The 15,409-nt window shown below is 41.8% G+C and overlaps 1 protein-coding gene across 15 annotated transcripts in view; it reads left to right on the top strand.

Annotated features, from left to right (window-relative positions):
- USP6NL (USP6 N-terminal like) overlaps positions 1 to 15,409 on the top strand; it is a 124,564-nt gene that overhangs the window by 78,690 nt on the left and 30,465 nt on the right. For all 15 annotated transcript variants that reach the window (XM_081554022.1, XM_081554033.1, XM_081554034.1 and 12 more), the window contains one exon: positions 2,348 to 2,387. In XM_081554022.1, coding sequence (XP_081410148.1) covers positions 2,348 to 2,387 — 40 coding nt within the window. The remainder of the gene's footprint in view (positions 1 to 2,347; positions 2,388 to 15,409) is intronic.

Genomic DNA, 15,409 nt, shown 5'->3' with positions numbered 1-15,409 from the left:
TTAGCCTTGTTTAGTGAATGGGAGGACGCTGAAGAATTTAACCTGTGGTGGCAGCCAGAGATGGCACTTTGTTTGCAGTTAGGAATGTTCAGTGTTAGGTCAGGATATGCTCAAGTCAGCCACACAGAAGGTTGCCCTTGCCCCGGGCAGCCCACTCACCCCAGAGATACCACTGTTGGTGCACCCAGAGGTTGCCAGATGTTATTCTTTCAAGATGTCCCTGCTGACCTCATCACTTAGCAAGTATGTTCCAGTGATGTCCACAGGCCTTCTTCTGCTAGTCAGTGAAGAATGGAAGATGTCCCTGCTGACCTCATCACTTAGCAAGTATGTTCCAGTGATGTCCACAGGCCTTCTTCTGCTAGTCAGTGAAGAATGGATGCATGCAAATTCATACATCACTGACCCCAGTAATCAGATTACAAATTAGCAGGGAAAGTTAGACTAAGAGCATAACAAAGGCTATTTTAAAAAGGAAAAGAAAAAAATGAGTAGCCACTTATAAAAAAGCAACTTGTATTTAATCTTCAAAATTTCTTTTCTTCTTGAGAATTGATTTCTTAGCCTGTTTTTCATATACTCTTGCACAATCTGAAGATAGATACATATCTTAAGTTTGAACCCACTGGGTTAGATAATGCTGAACATCTCTGTATTAGGGTAAGTGATGGTGACTGAGTGAAAATGTTAGTTTTCTTATCTGTGAAATGAAGGGTTGTACTAGCTCTCTGAGAGCTCTTTCGGCTGTTAACACTTTGTGGTCAGTTTTGTTACTATAGCTTTATGCTTCACCTAAGAACTCGTCAGAGTAGCAAAAGGATGCTTTTGAAAACATTGGACTCTTGTATACTAATGTGTTGTGTTCTTACAAGTGTTATTATCTGGTATGAAGAGAAAGGCAAAAATATGTATAGATCTTGTCAAAACCAGACTTCTCTGGTGGCTCAGATGGTAAAGAATCCACCTGCAATGCGGGAGACCTGGGTTCGATCCCTGGGTTGGGAAGATCCCCTGGAGAAGGGAACGGCTACCCACTCTAGTATTCTTGCCTGGAGAATTCCATGGACAGAGGAGCCTGGCAGTCTACAGTCCATGGGGTCACAAAGAGTCGGACATGACTGAGTGACTTCCACTCACTTGTCAAAACATCAGTACCACTGATAGAACAACTCAAAGCACATAATGCTGTTTATAGATAGTACAGGTAGCTGTTTTTACATTACTGACAGTTAATACAAGAATCTCTGAATGTTTTATATTGAAGGTGATATCACAAAATTACTGTGTCAGAGAAATGGATTTGATCTTTCATTGTACATTAAAAAGTTACTCTTTTTGAAGTTTTGACAAACGAGGCTTTGCCTGTTTACAGAGTAAAAGTTTAAGTTTTCCTTTTAATTCTTAAATCTGTGGGAGACAGTTTTATTTCCTTATACTGATTGTTTTGAACACTCATTTGTTATGGGCTACAGTTTGAGACAGAGTGGAGGTAATGGTCGTGGGTAGAGGTTGGCAAATGATGGCCTGTTGGCCAAATCCAGCTTTCCACCTGTTTTTGTAAACATTTTATGGGAACTAAACCACACCTGGTTTACATGCTGTCAGCATCTGCTTTCACAGTATGACATCAGAGTTGAGTAATTATGAAAAGGACTGTATGGTCCATAAAGCCTAAAATATTTGCTGTTTCAGTATTTGCCTTTGCAGGAAAGGGTTGTTGACCCCTGGACTAGAGCAGTCTTGTCCAGTGGAACTTTCTGCAGCGTGTGTGGAAGTTTTCTCACCTGTATCCGTACTGTTCAGCATGGTAGCTGAGTTATGGCTTGTGAGGCTGATGGCTGAACTTTTAATTTAACTTCATTTTATTTTACATTTAAAATTAAACAGCCACCTGTGGCTAAAGATGATGAGATTGGCCAGAGCGGGTCTAGAGATTCGCAGACAGGAGATGTGGTTTCAGAATGTTGTTGTTTAAGTCTCTCAGTCGTGTCTGACTCTTTTGCGACCCCATGGACTGTAGCGCTCCAGGCTCCTCTGTCCATGGGACTCTCCAGGCAAAAATACTGGAGTGGGGTTGCCATTCCCTTCTCTAGGGGATCTTCCTGACCCAGGGATCAAACCTGCGTCTCTTGCATTGGCAAGCAGATTCTTTAACACTGAGCCACCTGGGAAACCTGTTTACAGAATAGCTCATTGTTCTATGTTGAATGTGGTGGAATGGAAGCTTACATAACTCTTGTGATGACAGGTAAATGTTTGGACATCATGTGTACCTACAGATTTATAATTTTTTTAAAAAATTTGCCCTTATTTCAACTATTTCACACCCATTGTTTTTCCTCTGCAGTGAGGAGGAGCTCCCATATCACAATGCAGCTATGGAACGGGTAAGTCCAGTTCTGTCTTCATTTTTCATTACCGGGGAATTCCGTTCCTCAGAGGAAGAAAAGTTGCCACTTTTGTGATTGAGGGTGCCCTTATTACCTGTCAGTGCTGCTGTCAGCGTTAAAATTTGACCCTCTGAATATCACTGTAAAAAAATAGTTAAATTAATGGTGAAACTTAGATTTTACGGAACTTCTGTAGGTACTTGGAGAAAAGGAGGGGTGGCCATTAGCAGAGCCTACACGTGGATGGTGGTTCTCCATCGAGGCCGCCTCAGGACGTGGGCCTGGTGAGAGCACACGCTCAGGAGCCCAGGCCCCTAACGTTGCCTAGACATCTCTCCAGCACCACATGGCTCCTGCAGCTCTGGTCAAGACCAGCCACTCCTTGCAACACAACTGTGTCACGAGGTTTCCTCCGCATCTCCCGCAGACGACTGCAAAAAGAGTTTGCTGTAGTCAAATGAGTATGTTTGCATTTTAAAGACTTAAGTCTTATATATAGTAAATCTGTCGTGTTTTGATAACTGAGTGGTTCCCCTTTCTCATTGCAGTTGGCTGGGGCCTGGCTCCACAGCTGGGTGTGCTGACACTTAGGGACTGGTCGTTCTAAGTCCCATGGAGTCCCCTCCCCACCTCTCCATTTTCTCATCTACCAAAAAATGAACTGTAGGGATTCATGAATGGAGAGGGAGACTGTTGATCAGGAACACTAGTCTGTTCGCTTATGTTTGATGGGTAAACGAGACTGAGTTTCACAAAATGAAGGTAAAATTGGCGCTGGAATTTAAAAAGCATTTTAGGGAATCTAAAATCAAAATCTTCTGAAAATTAATACTGTAGTATAACGTTGGATAAAATTGCTATTTTACATATGCCATGTAGAGAACCCTGTAGGTATTTCCGGAGGTTGAATTCTCCAGTGACTGCCTGATTCTCTTTGTGTCATAACCTTGATGTTTGGGCAAAGGAATTTCGTTTAATAAAGCTGTATTACTGCTTAGCAACAATGTGTCAAGCGGGGGTCTAGAATCAAGGCAGTATCCTGGAATATCAGGAAAACATGACATAGCTTCTGTTTCTGTAATGCTAACTGTTCGGCAGTGACTGGAGGCAGGCCAGGAGAGACAGTTGAGGGACGTAACTGTGGCTTTCAGGGCCTGGTATTCATGTCATGCGAGGGCAGTGCTGCTAGAGGAGAAGGCTGGTCCCTGCGGCCCTGGGTTGCTGGAGAAGGAAATGGTGGTACAACGCTTTCTACCAGCTCTGCTCCTGGGGAGCTTGTACCACTCCCTTGGACATGGACACACAGGGTTTTGCCAGTGTCCACCCTCTGGCCATCCTCTCTGGTAGTGTCCCGACTTGGCTTATCCTTGGACCCCCTGGATCCCATCACTGTTAGGTCTTGAACCCCGTCTCTTCCTGCCACAGGTCAGGACCTCCCCTGTCCTACTTCTTCTGAGCTAACCTTCCTGCCCCTGCAGCGCCGGTGTGGCTCTATGCAACTGGGGAAGACTCCCAACTGGGATGAATGGCTTTACTTTGCATCCAGGATCTCAGACTTCAGCTGCACATTTATACTGTCTGGACTTCATGCCATGCCTTCCTGGTGAATTTCTGCTCCCACTTTAGTGCCCTTTCCTCTTCCCTCTCAAGCCCCCAGTACCTCCTCCTCCGGCCTTGCTCAGCTGATGTGCTCACTTGTGCTTCTCATTTCTCATTTCTGTACTGTCACCCCAAGTCGTCAGTTCCCAGCTCCCTCCCACACTGTGATGTGGTTGGTTGACCTCTCACTCTCACATGTTCCCCCCCCTTTTTTTGATTAATTAATTTATTTTAATTGGAGGCTAATTACTTTACAGTATTGTAGTGGTTTTTGCTATACATTGATATGAATCAGCCATGGGTGTACATGTGTCCCCCTTCCTGAACCCCGCTCCCACCTTTCTCCCCATCCCCTCCCTCAGGGTTGTCCCAGTGCACCAGGATAACTGGTGCTGAGTGTCCTGTTTCATGCATCGAACTTGGACTGGTGATCTATTTCACATATGGTAATATACATGTTTCAGTGCTATTCTCTGAAATCATCCCACCCTCACCTTCTCCCACAGAGTCCAAAAGTCTGTTCTATATATCTGTGTCTCTTTTGCTATCTTGTATGTAGGGTCATCGTTACCATCTTTCTAAATTCCATATATATGCGTTTGTATATTGTATTGGTGTTTTTCTTTCTGACTTACTTCACTCTGTATAATAGGCTCCAATTTCATCCACCTCATTAGAACTGATTCAGATGCATTCTTTTTAATAGCTGAGTAATATTCCATTGTGTATATGTACCACAGCTTTCTTATCCATTCGTTTGCAGATGGACATCTAGGTTGCTTCCATGTCCTGGCTATTATAAACAGTGCTGCAACGAACACTGGAGTACACGTGTTGCTTTCAATTCTGGTTTCCTGGTGTGTATGTCCAGCAGTGGGATTGCTGGGTCATATGGCAGTTGTATTTCCAGTTTTTTAAGGAATCTCCACACTGTTCTGCATAGTGGCTGTACTAGTTTGCGTTCCCACCAACAGTGTAAGAGGGTTCCCTTTTCTCCATGACCTCTCCAGCATGTATTGTTTGTAGACTTTTTGATAGCAGCCATTATGACCAGCGTGAGATGGTACCTCATTGTGGTTTTGATTTGCATTTGTCTGATAATGAGTGATGTTGAGCATCTTTTCATGTGTTTGTTAGCCATCTGTATGTCTTCTTTGGAGAAATGTCTGTTTAGTTCTTTGACCCATTTTTTGATTGGGTCGTTTATTTTTCTGGTATTGAGCTGCAGGAGCTGCTTGTATATTTTTGAGATAATTCTTTGTCAATTGCTTTGTTTGCTCTTATTTTCTCCCATTCTGAAGGCTGTTTTTTCACCTTGCTTACAGTTTCCTTCGTTGTGCAAAAGCTTTTTTAAGTTTAATTAGGTCCCATTTGTTTATTTTTGCTTTTATTTCCATTACTCTGGGAGGTGAGTCATAGAGGATCCTGCTGTGATTTATGTTATGTGTTTTGCCTGTGTTTTCCTCTAGGAGTTTTATAGTTTCTGGTCTTACATTTAGATCTTTAATCTATTTTGAGTTTATTTTTGTGTATCGTGTTGGAAAGTGTTCTAGTTTCATTCTTTTACAAGTGGTTGACCAGTTTTCCCAGCACCACTTGTTAAAGAGATTGTCTTTTCTCCACTGTATAGTCTTGCCTCCTTTGTCAAAGATAAGGTGTCCATAAGTGCGTGGATTTATCTCTGGGATTTCTGTTTTGTTCCTTTGATTTATATTTCTGTTTTGGTGCCAGTACCATACTGTCTTGATGACTGTAGCTTTGTAGTATAAAGTCAGGCAGGTTGATTCCTCCAGTTCCATTCTTCTTTCTCAAGATTGCTTTGGCTATTCAGGGTTTTTTGTATTTCCATACAAATTGTGAAATTATTTGTTCTAGTTCTGTGAAAAATACCATTGGTAGCTTGATAGGGATTGCGTTGAATCTATAGATTGCTTTGAGTAGTATACTCATTTTCACTGTATTGATTCTTCTGATCCATGAACATGGTATATTTCTCCATCTATTTGTGTCATCTTTGTGTTTTATAGTTTTCTATACATAGGTCTTTTGTTTCTTTAGGTATATTTATTCCTAAGTATTTTATTCTTTTTGTTGCAATGGTGAATGGAATTGTTTCTTTAATTTCTCTTTCTGTTTTCTCATTGTTAGTGTATAGGAAAGCAAAGGATTTCTGTGTATTAATTTTATATCCTGCAATTTTACTGTATTCATTGATTAGCTTTAGTAATTTTCTGGTGGAGTCTTTAGGGTTTTCTGTGTAGAGGATCATGTCATCTGCAGTGAGAGTTTTACTTCTTCTTTTCCAATCTGGATTCCTTTTCTTTCTTTTTCTTCTGATTGCTGTGACTAAAACTTCCAAACCTAGGTTGAATAGTAGTGGTGAGAGTGGGCACCCTTGTCTTGTTCCTAACTTTAAAGGAAATGCTTTCAATTTTTCACCATTGAGGATAATGTTTGCTGTGGGTTTATCATATATGACTTTTATTATGTTGAGATATATTCCTTCTATGCCTGCTTTCTGGAGGGTTTTTATCATAAATGGATGTTGAATTTTGTCAAAGGCTTTCTCTGCACCTATTGAGATAATCATATGGTTTTTATCTTTCAATTTGTTAATGTGATATATCACATTGATTGATTTGCGAATATTGAAGAATCCTTGCATCCCTGGGATAAAGCCCACTTGGTCATGATGTATGATCTTTTTAATATGTTGTTGGATTCTGTATGCTAGAATTTTGTTGAGATTTTTTGCATCTATGTTCATCAGTGATATTGGCCTGTAGTTTTCTTTTTTTGTGGTATCTTTGTCTGGTTTTGGTATTAGGGTGATGGTGGCTTCATAGAACGAGTTTGCAAGTTTACCTTCCTCTGCAATTTTCTGGAAGAGTTTGAGTAGGATAGGTGTTAGCTCCTCTCTAAATTTTTGGTAGAATTCACTTGTAAAGCCAGCTGGTCCTGGGCTTTTGTTTGCTGGAAAATTTTGATTATGGTTTCAATTTCTGTGCTTTTGTGATGGGTCTGTTAAGATTTTCTATTTCTTCCTGGTTCAGTTTTGAAAGGTTATACTTTTCTAAGAATTCATCCATTTCTTCCAAGTTGTCCATTTTATTGTCATATGGTTGCTGATAGTAGTCTCTTATGATCCTTTGTATTTCTGTGTTGTCTGTTGTGATTTCTCCATTTTCATTTCTAATATTATTGATTTGATTCTTCTCCCTTTTTTTCTTGAGGAGTCTGGCTAATGGTTTTTCTATTTTATTTATCTTCTCAAAGAACCAGCTTTTAGCTTAGTTGATTTTTACTATAGTCTCCTTTGTTCCTTTTTCATTTATTTCTGCCCTAATTTTTATGATTTCTTTCCTTCTGCTAACCCTGGGGTTCTTCATTTCTTCTTTTTCTAGTTGCTTTATGTATAAAGTTAGGTTATTTATTTGATTTTTCTCTTGTTTCTTGAGGTAAGCTTGTATTCTCCAGTCCTTCAGAACCCCTTTTTCTTTCCTCACTGGCTGCTCTTTCTTGGTTTCCTCTGCTTGTTCCTTCTCATCTCCTTCATTTTCATTCTTTCTACTATGCCCTGGGGCTCAGGCCTGAAACTTCTCTCTCTTCAAGTACATCCATGAGCAAGCTTCCTGTCTCAGCCAGTGGCAGCTCTACCCGTCCAATTTGCTGTCTAAAATCTACTGAGTTGTCTTTGATGTCCACTTTCACCCCCACACCTCCTCTCTTAGCTTGGTTCACCATGAGTTCAGTCTGATGCCTTCTCAGCATCTCCTCTTCTGCCGCCTGGTTCACTGGAGCCTCTTCTGGAGCTTCCAGCTCCCTGCTTCTGCCAATGCGCCCCCCTCTTCTCCCCACCGTCTGTCTGCTCACTGGAAGAGTAAGAGGGATCATGTCACTTCTGAGGGGAGCGTGATGCTGATCCCCCATCTTATCCACAGTAAAAGGGAAGGTCCTCAGAACAGCCTCAGAGCTACGTGTGGCTGGTTTCTGTCTGTCCCCTCCTCCTGTCTCTTACTCTCCTGCAGGCCTCCTCATTGCTCCCTGACCTGCCTGCCAGGTCTCTCCCCACAACCCCCCCACCCCCAAGAACCACACGACTGGGAGCTCCTCCTTGACACAAGCTATCTACCCTCTCCATCCTTTATTCTCTATTAGCCCTAACACTGTCCAAGTTACTCAGTGTTTTACTTACAGCTGTATTTTGTCTGTTTCCACACTAGGATGTACTCTCTCTGAAGGGGGTTTCCTCTGCTTTGTTCACTGTTGTAGCCACAGAACCCAGAGCAGGGCACGTAGTATGTGCTCAATAAATGGTGGCTGAGTGAACAACCAGGTGAACATAAGGATGTTGTTCGTCATGAAACGCGGAGTTAAAGGCTGGTGGAGCTTGTCCTTTCGAATGTGACAGCATGCTTTATTTGAGAAATTAGAGAGGAAAGAGTTGGAAGGTGTCTTTCACAAAATATGTCTGTATTTGGGAGAATAAAAATCTGGCAGCCCATTACAATACTGACTTTTCTCTCCAGTGCCTCTTCTCTTTCTCTTTCAAGCGATTTCCTGGTCCAGAAAATTCAGACGTGTGAGAATTAGTAGTATAGATGATTCAAAAAATGTGACAGTGAAGGAAAGAAGAAATATGATACAAAATGTTGTAGAGGATACATGCTTGAGGGAGGTTGTTTGTTTTTAATTTTTTTTTTTTTTTAAGAGACTTGCCTGTACAGTAAAAGACTTCTTTACCCAGTGGAATTAAAGTTACAATTAATGGATTGTTTAAAGAGTTTAATATACTAGGAAACCACTAAGAAATGACATGCATACCTTAACAGTTTAACACAAGACAGTTTTATATTCCCTGTCAATCTGTCACTGGGAGAGGGGGTTCTGAGGCTGCTGACTGAGATTCCCTTCTACCCTCGTCCATAAACTAAGCTCACATTGTGTGGCCTGCCTTTCACAGCTTTGGTTTCTTCAAAGTGGGATGAGAACACTAGACACATGAAAAGCAGTCTGAAGCTGGAAACTTGTTAGTTTATCCGAATTTCCCCCAGTTTTTCTGGTTTCACCTTAGTCCATGTGTTCTTCAGTGACTGCCTAGACCAAATGTTCAAGGTCTGCCATTTCTAAGAAACTAATAAAAATTTCTGCATATATTGCTGCATTGAATAAATCAGTGGAAATGATAGCCTTGCGGAAGCTACAAGTGTTTGTTAGTCTTCACAAAGCATCCACTTGCAGCATGAACTTCCTGCTTGCCGTTTGAAAAGATTTGATGTATAGTAAAGTCTCAGGGCTTTAGTTCCAGCTTTGTGGTGGTTTTTTTTGTTTGTTTGTTTTGTTTTTTTACATAACGTAATTCTCTGTTGAAAATAGGGGTAGTAGAAATCAGGCCCTCATAATAGGATTGGTGTTGGTATTTGCAGAGTGCTTTGGATTCCCCCAAACAGGCACATTAACAAATAAACAAACACACTTATTATATTTACTCTGCAGAGAACACTGTTAATAATGGATTGTATTGTTTCTTTGAGCTTATTGATGCTTTTTAATAAAGGAGGAAAGGATATGTAAAACTATGAATTTTCCTGGATTCAGCTATTCATTTTTGCAGTGTGATATTTTGCATAGCTTATTGGAGCCTATTCAGATTTTTAAAATTATATCTTAATTTTATGTGCTGTGAAATCTTACTCAAAATACATGACTTTTCAATGTCATTCTGTCAAAACACATCTCTACTTCTTGCACTCCTTATCCTCTCCTGACCTCTGCTGGTGAGGTCGAGGAGTGCGTGGCGTGGGTCAACTGTCTTCCTAATATTAAAAACATCTGAAGACTTGAACTTCTGTAAAGTTCTAAGATTTCTTATTCTAGAAGAGAAGACTGTTTAATATTCATCCATGGATTTTGTATGTGGTTAGCTTTTACTGTCTAGGTTATTGATAATGTTAGGAGCAGGAGGAGTGTTGGACCCAATACAGGGTTACTGCGTACTGGGTGAGTGATGCAGCAGTTGTTAAGTACTTCCTATTCAACTGGTCCTGCATGGGCTTAAAGTATGGTCTCAGACCACTAGAGACTGAGGCAACAAAGAAGATATTGGTCTAATTTTAAACCCTGCTTAAACCCTTTTAAACCCTTAAACTCTGCTTGCTCCAATGTGAGGGGCCAGTCTTGATTCAGAGACAATGCCAATTTAAGATGGTCAGGTATCAAACTGCAAGCTTAAAATGGAAGTTTTGTCCTTTCCTGAAAACAGCTTCTGGGGAAAAATACACAAAATGTATTGTTTTCATAATCAGTGGAGTTAATGGAGAAAGAGCAAAGGGAACATAGGAGGAAGACCTCTGCATCATTTTCCTTTTGATATGTGTTGTCCTGACCTTCTCAGGGGAGTAGAATTTTCTTGTACTGGGGTCTCCTGTGTGATTTTAAAAACTGCAATGATGAGCACATCTAGTAGCCATTCCCCCTGAAAAAGTACCCCTGTTTCTTTAAAGAAATGGATGATCTAGGTCTAGTATAGAAAAAGTATAAACTGAACCTGAATTAATTTGCACCAGATTGGGCATGCCTAAAGGATCCACTTGAAGAGGGGAAATCTACAACCAGGTAAGAGGCAGTCCAACCAAATTTGGGACGACTTGAGCCTCAAAAAGAATAATGATGGTAATAATGGATTATAACACACTGAATGAATAAAATAATTCTTTACACCGTTAGTTCAGTTCAGTCGCTTAGTCGTATCTGACTCTTTGTGACTCCATGGACTGCAGCACGCCAGGCCTCCCTGTCCATCACCAACTCCCGGAGTTTACTCAAACTCGTGTCCATTGAGTCAGTGATGCCATCCAACTATCTCACCCTCTGTTGTCCCCTTCTCCTTCTGCCTTCAATCTTTCCCAGCGTCAGGGTCTTTTCAGATGAGTCAGTTCTTCGCATCAGGTGGCCAAAGTATTGGAGTTTCAGCTTCAACATCAGTCCTTCCAATGAACACCCAGGAATAATCTCCTTTAGGATGGACTGGTTGGATCTCCTTGCAGTCCAAGAGACTCTCAAGAGTCTTCTCCAACACCACAGTTCAAAAGTGTCAATTCTGTGGCACTCAGCTTTCTTTAGCATCCAACTCTCACATCCATACGTGACTGATGGAAAAACCATAGTCTTGACTAGACTACCTTTACACCATAGTGATATTTAAAATTGGGAGGGACTCAGGAGGGAAAACATTTTAATAGAAAAATATCAGTTAGTAATATAGATAGAATGAGAGGAAAAAAACTCAAAAAAAATGGTAAAAAAAAAAAAAATTACCACACACACAATAAAGGTAAAAAACCATTTTACCACCATCAGAATCAGAATTGATTCAGGCAGAAATTATAGTGGGTGAGGAGACCACTGAGGAGAGTTGTTAAGGAGCAGGATGTCCACATTATGTTAAAGTGCACCACCCAGATTACATATTAGTTACAAAAGGGAATGTCTCTGTTAACAGAGAAATCGGGCAAATACCACTTAACCAAGGCATCAAAAGTTACATCACAGATAATGGTACAGATCAGCACGTGCTGTCAGTGGATGCCATAAGGACATAAAATCTGTTATGTAGTATTCCCACCCGGAGAAGGCAATGGCACCCCACTCCAGTACTCTTGCCTGGAAAATCCCATGGATGGAGGAGCCTGGTAGGCTACAGTCCATGGGGTCACTAAGAGTTGGACGACTGAGCAACTTCACTTTCACTTTTCCCTTTCATGCACTGGAGAAGGAAATGGCAACCCACTCCAGTATTCTTGCCTGGAGAATCCCAGGGATGGCGGAGCCTGGTGGGCTGCCGTCTATAGGGTCACACAGAGTCGGACATGACTGAAGTGACTTAGCAGCAGCAGCAGCAGTATTCCCACCAAAATCTCAGGGAAACAATTAGATGAAGTCAGATAATGCAGAGGAAATGGCAACCCACTCCAGTATTCTTGCCTGGAGAATCCCAGGGATGGAGGAGCCTGGTGGGCTGCCGTCTATGGGGTTGCACAGAGTCGACTAAAGCGACTTAGCAGCAGCAGTAGCAGCAGCAGACCCTTCAAAAATCAACATCATGAAAGACAAAGGCCAGGAGACTGTTCTAGGGTAAAGGGAACTAAAGAGATGTCTTCTCTCCACCCCACCTAAAGAAAAACAGCTTTATAAACACTTTTGAGACTTGTGGGGAGTTGGGTATATGGATGGTTTATTATCAAATAATGAACCAATTTTTAATTTCTTGAAGGAGTGTGATAGTGGTGCTATGATTATGTAGGATAATGTGTCTTAGGTAAATATTTGGAGTGTTCATGTTGTCTATGATTTTCTAATAGATCAGCCCCCCAACAAAAAAGCACCCCAATATAAATAGATTAAATCTGGCAAAATGTTAGTAATTGATGGATTTTACTGAAGCATATATAAGTATATGGTGCATTGATCTTACAACTTTTTGCAGGTTTGAAATATTTCAGTAAAAATTAGAGAAAGTAAGATGTTGGTATATAAAGTCAATAGAGTTATTTAATAGCAGTTTTGTATAGATTCCTAACAGAGGCATGAAAATACATTGTGTGTTGGGAATGACAGATAGTTCAAGATGACCAGGTCATCAAAGTAGCAGAAAACTAGAAGGTGAGTTTGTGTCATCCTGTGTTAGAGCCATCTGTGTAGACATTTGAACTTTATTTGTAGATAATGAGTAGTCGTCGAAGGATATTTTAAACTGGGACTCAGTTAAAAGGTCACAGCAGTGTGGAGGCTGGCTTGAGGCCACTCAGGGCTGCCTGTGAGTTCTTGCCCTTGTCTAGGGATGAGCATTGCCCCACTCCCACCCCCTGGAACAGGCAGAGGACGTGATGAAAGCAGGAGACATGGGGCGGATCAGCAGAGTGCAGTTTGGGTCTGGAAAGAAGATAAATGCAAGACTGAAAAGCTAAGCTTTTAGGCTGATGACTTAGTGGCCAGTGGTGCTGTTAATTCACAGGAGGGAAGGGAAGAGTAGTAGCACCATGTTTAGGGAAGTCCTTTTGGATGTGTGGAGTTTGATGTGTCTGTTGAACTTCTAGGTGTGGTTCTACCTTGCTGCTCTTGTTCTAGTGTCTTGGTGTCAGTGAGTCCAGGGCAAGCCTGTTTTTCTAGAGCATTTAAGTTCATACTTGTCACATGTGTTTTCAGAATAAATTCTGTAGTTGCAAAGTTGTTAGCATCTTTGCTGATAAAGTATATTTTATCCGCTTATTACAGATTCGTGATGCATTCAAATCTGGTGTAGCTGATCTGACAGCATTACGGAGTTAACACTTAAGCCCGATGGAATACCAATGTATAATTTTATTCTGGTGTATAATTTTAAAATCCGACAGCCTGGGAGCTTTACCCAAAGTTTTTCCTTTTTTTGCTGTAGGGGAAAGCAAAGCATACTTAATAGATCTTAAAATTGTGCATGTGTGTTTTATGCTTGCATGTAAGAATATGAAGCATTTAAAATAATTTTTCTGTATATATGATGAGCGTTAGAATACAAAAACGTGCCTTTTTAAAAAAAAGGATAGCTGTTTCTTAAAGTGAGTTATTGACAATTTAATAGTCATAAAAAGGAAAGATAGCAGGAGACCTGCTAGATCTCAGCAGGGTTTTTCCTGGCAAAGTATATGCTATTATGCTCTTGGGTTGGCTTGAATTATTTGGTGCTTTCCTGTTGGTGAAGAAAGGGATTGAGCTTTGAGGAAGTCAGGGGAGGAAGTGGAGAAGAACAGTAAAGGTACCGAATGGCTCCTTAAATCAGTCTTAATTTTTCACAGCTTGGCCTTCTCTGAAGTTGCATTTAGCAGAAACATTAATTAGATTTCAGTGCCCTGCTGAGGTTTAAAATTAAACATATTTCTGGAACCATCTGTAGCATTTTATCACTAATAATATAATGAAGAATATGCTTAATCTTTTGAAAAATGAGAATCATAACAGTATCTTTTGCTCACAGGTGATCATCTTTGGTTATGAAAAACCCATCAAAATTTTTAGAAGAATATAGAAGTAATTAAAGTGTTTTGAGGATATAATCCCCCCCCCCCCACAAATTGCATAAAAATATTCTGATTGGTGAGAATCTTTTCCTAAATTCAGGATTTTCTTTGGGATTTTATGCTTCTTTTGCATCTAAAAATATTGATGGTGGGCCTGTGCCATCTGCCTATTTGGGGCTGGATTCGTCCAAGAGCTGAGATTCCCCCAAGGAGAGCCAGGACTGGGTGGAGGCAAGGGCCTAGGATGGTGGCTGAGAGCACAGGTCCTGGGGCCAGACAGCCTGGCTTTGACCTGACGGGGGGGGGGGGGGGGGACGTGGAGAAGTCGGTTGGCTGCTCTGGGCCTCTGTCTCCTTATTTGTGAAGTGAGGATGATTATGCCTGCCTCAGAGGGGTGTAGTGAGTGTACATTTTTGAGCGTAACTGTTCAGAACTGTTCTTTCCTGTGTGGTCCTCTGTTTCCTTCGCTCTTCAGATGCATTTAATACACTTACAGAGGTCTTCGGGAAAGAACATGCTGCCATCGAGGAGAATTAACAAAACAGCAGCAGCCCACTTGCTCCTAGGAATTCCGTTGTTTTGTTCTCATGAAAGCATGATCACTAGGTGTGGACCCTGTGGCCCTTTTCCAGGCAGTGAGAGGCCACAGGCACCTTGGCCTTCGTGGAGGGAGGTGTCGTGGGGGAAGGAGGTGGAGGTCAGGTGCGCAGCAGCGGGGGGCCGCCTGGACTGAGGAGAGAGACTCGCTTCCCCAGTCGCGGCCCACTCACATGTGCTTTCTGAATGTAGACTGGGCCCACAAAGGGAAGGAACAGAGGGCCATACACCCAGGTCTTTTTTTCTGAATGTACCAATGAGGTAAGTCACTCTACCACCATGAGAGTTAATAAGAGATTGGAGGGCAGGCTGGAGGACTTAGGGAAAATCCCTTCTCCTGGAAACCACGCTGAGGGAGAAGCCTTTTCTCTACCATCTCCGCCCTTCCCTTAACCCCCTCCACCCTGTTCCCAGCTTTGCCCAGAATCTTAATTTAGTGACAGTTGAGACCCCTGGCCCTGTGTTCAGCCTCAGCTCAGGAAGCGTCCTTTTTTAGCCCCTGTGGTGCTGCATTGTCTGAGAAGTGTATCTGTCCACGCTTCTCGGAATTTTGCACTTGATAAAAGCCCTAACAGTCTTCCAGCTCTTCACTCAGGGTCGCCTCCTCTGCCGTCCCGGGTGGGTGTCCTTGCTCCTGCACAGGATTTCAGTCGCCCTCTCTGCCTCTAGGCGCAGCACTGCATGTTCAGTGTCAGGTGCCCTTGAGCAGACGGTGAACTTTCCCAAGGGCAGCAGCAGTTACCTTGTACAGTTTTCACTAGCATAATGCTA

The sequence above is a fragment of the Giraffa tippelskirchi genome, chromosome 13 (genome assembly GCF_054371585.1).
Source record: "Giraffa tippelskirchi isolate mGirTip1 chromosome 13, T2T-mGirTip1v1.2.pri, whole genome shotgun sequence".
In the NCBI taxonomy this organism is placed as follows: Eukaryota; Metazoa; Chordata; class Mammalia; order Artiodactyla; family Giraffidae; genus Giraffa; species Giraffa tippelskirchi.
Note: the sequence above shows the minus strand (reverse complement) of the source record. Positions and strands in the feature narration are given on the sequence as shown.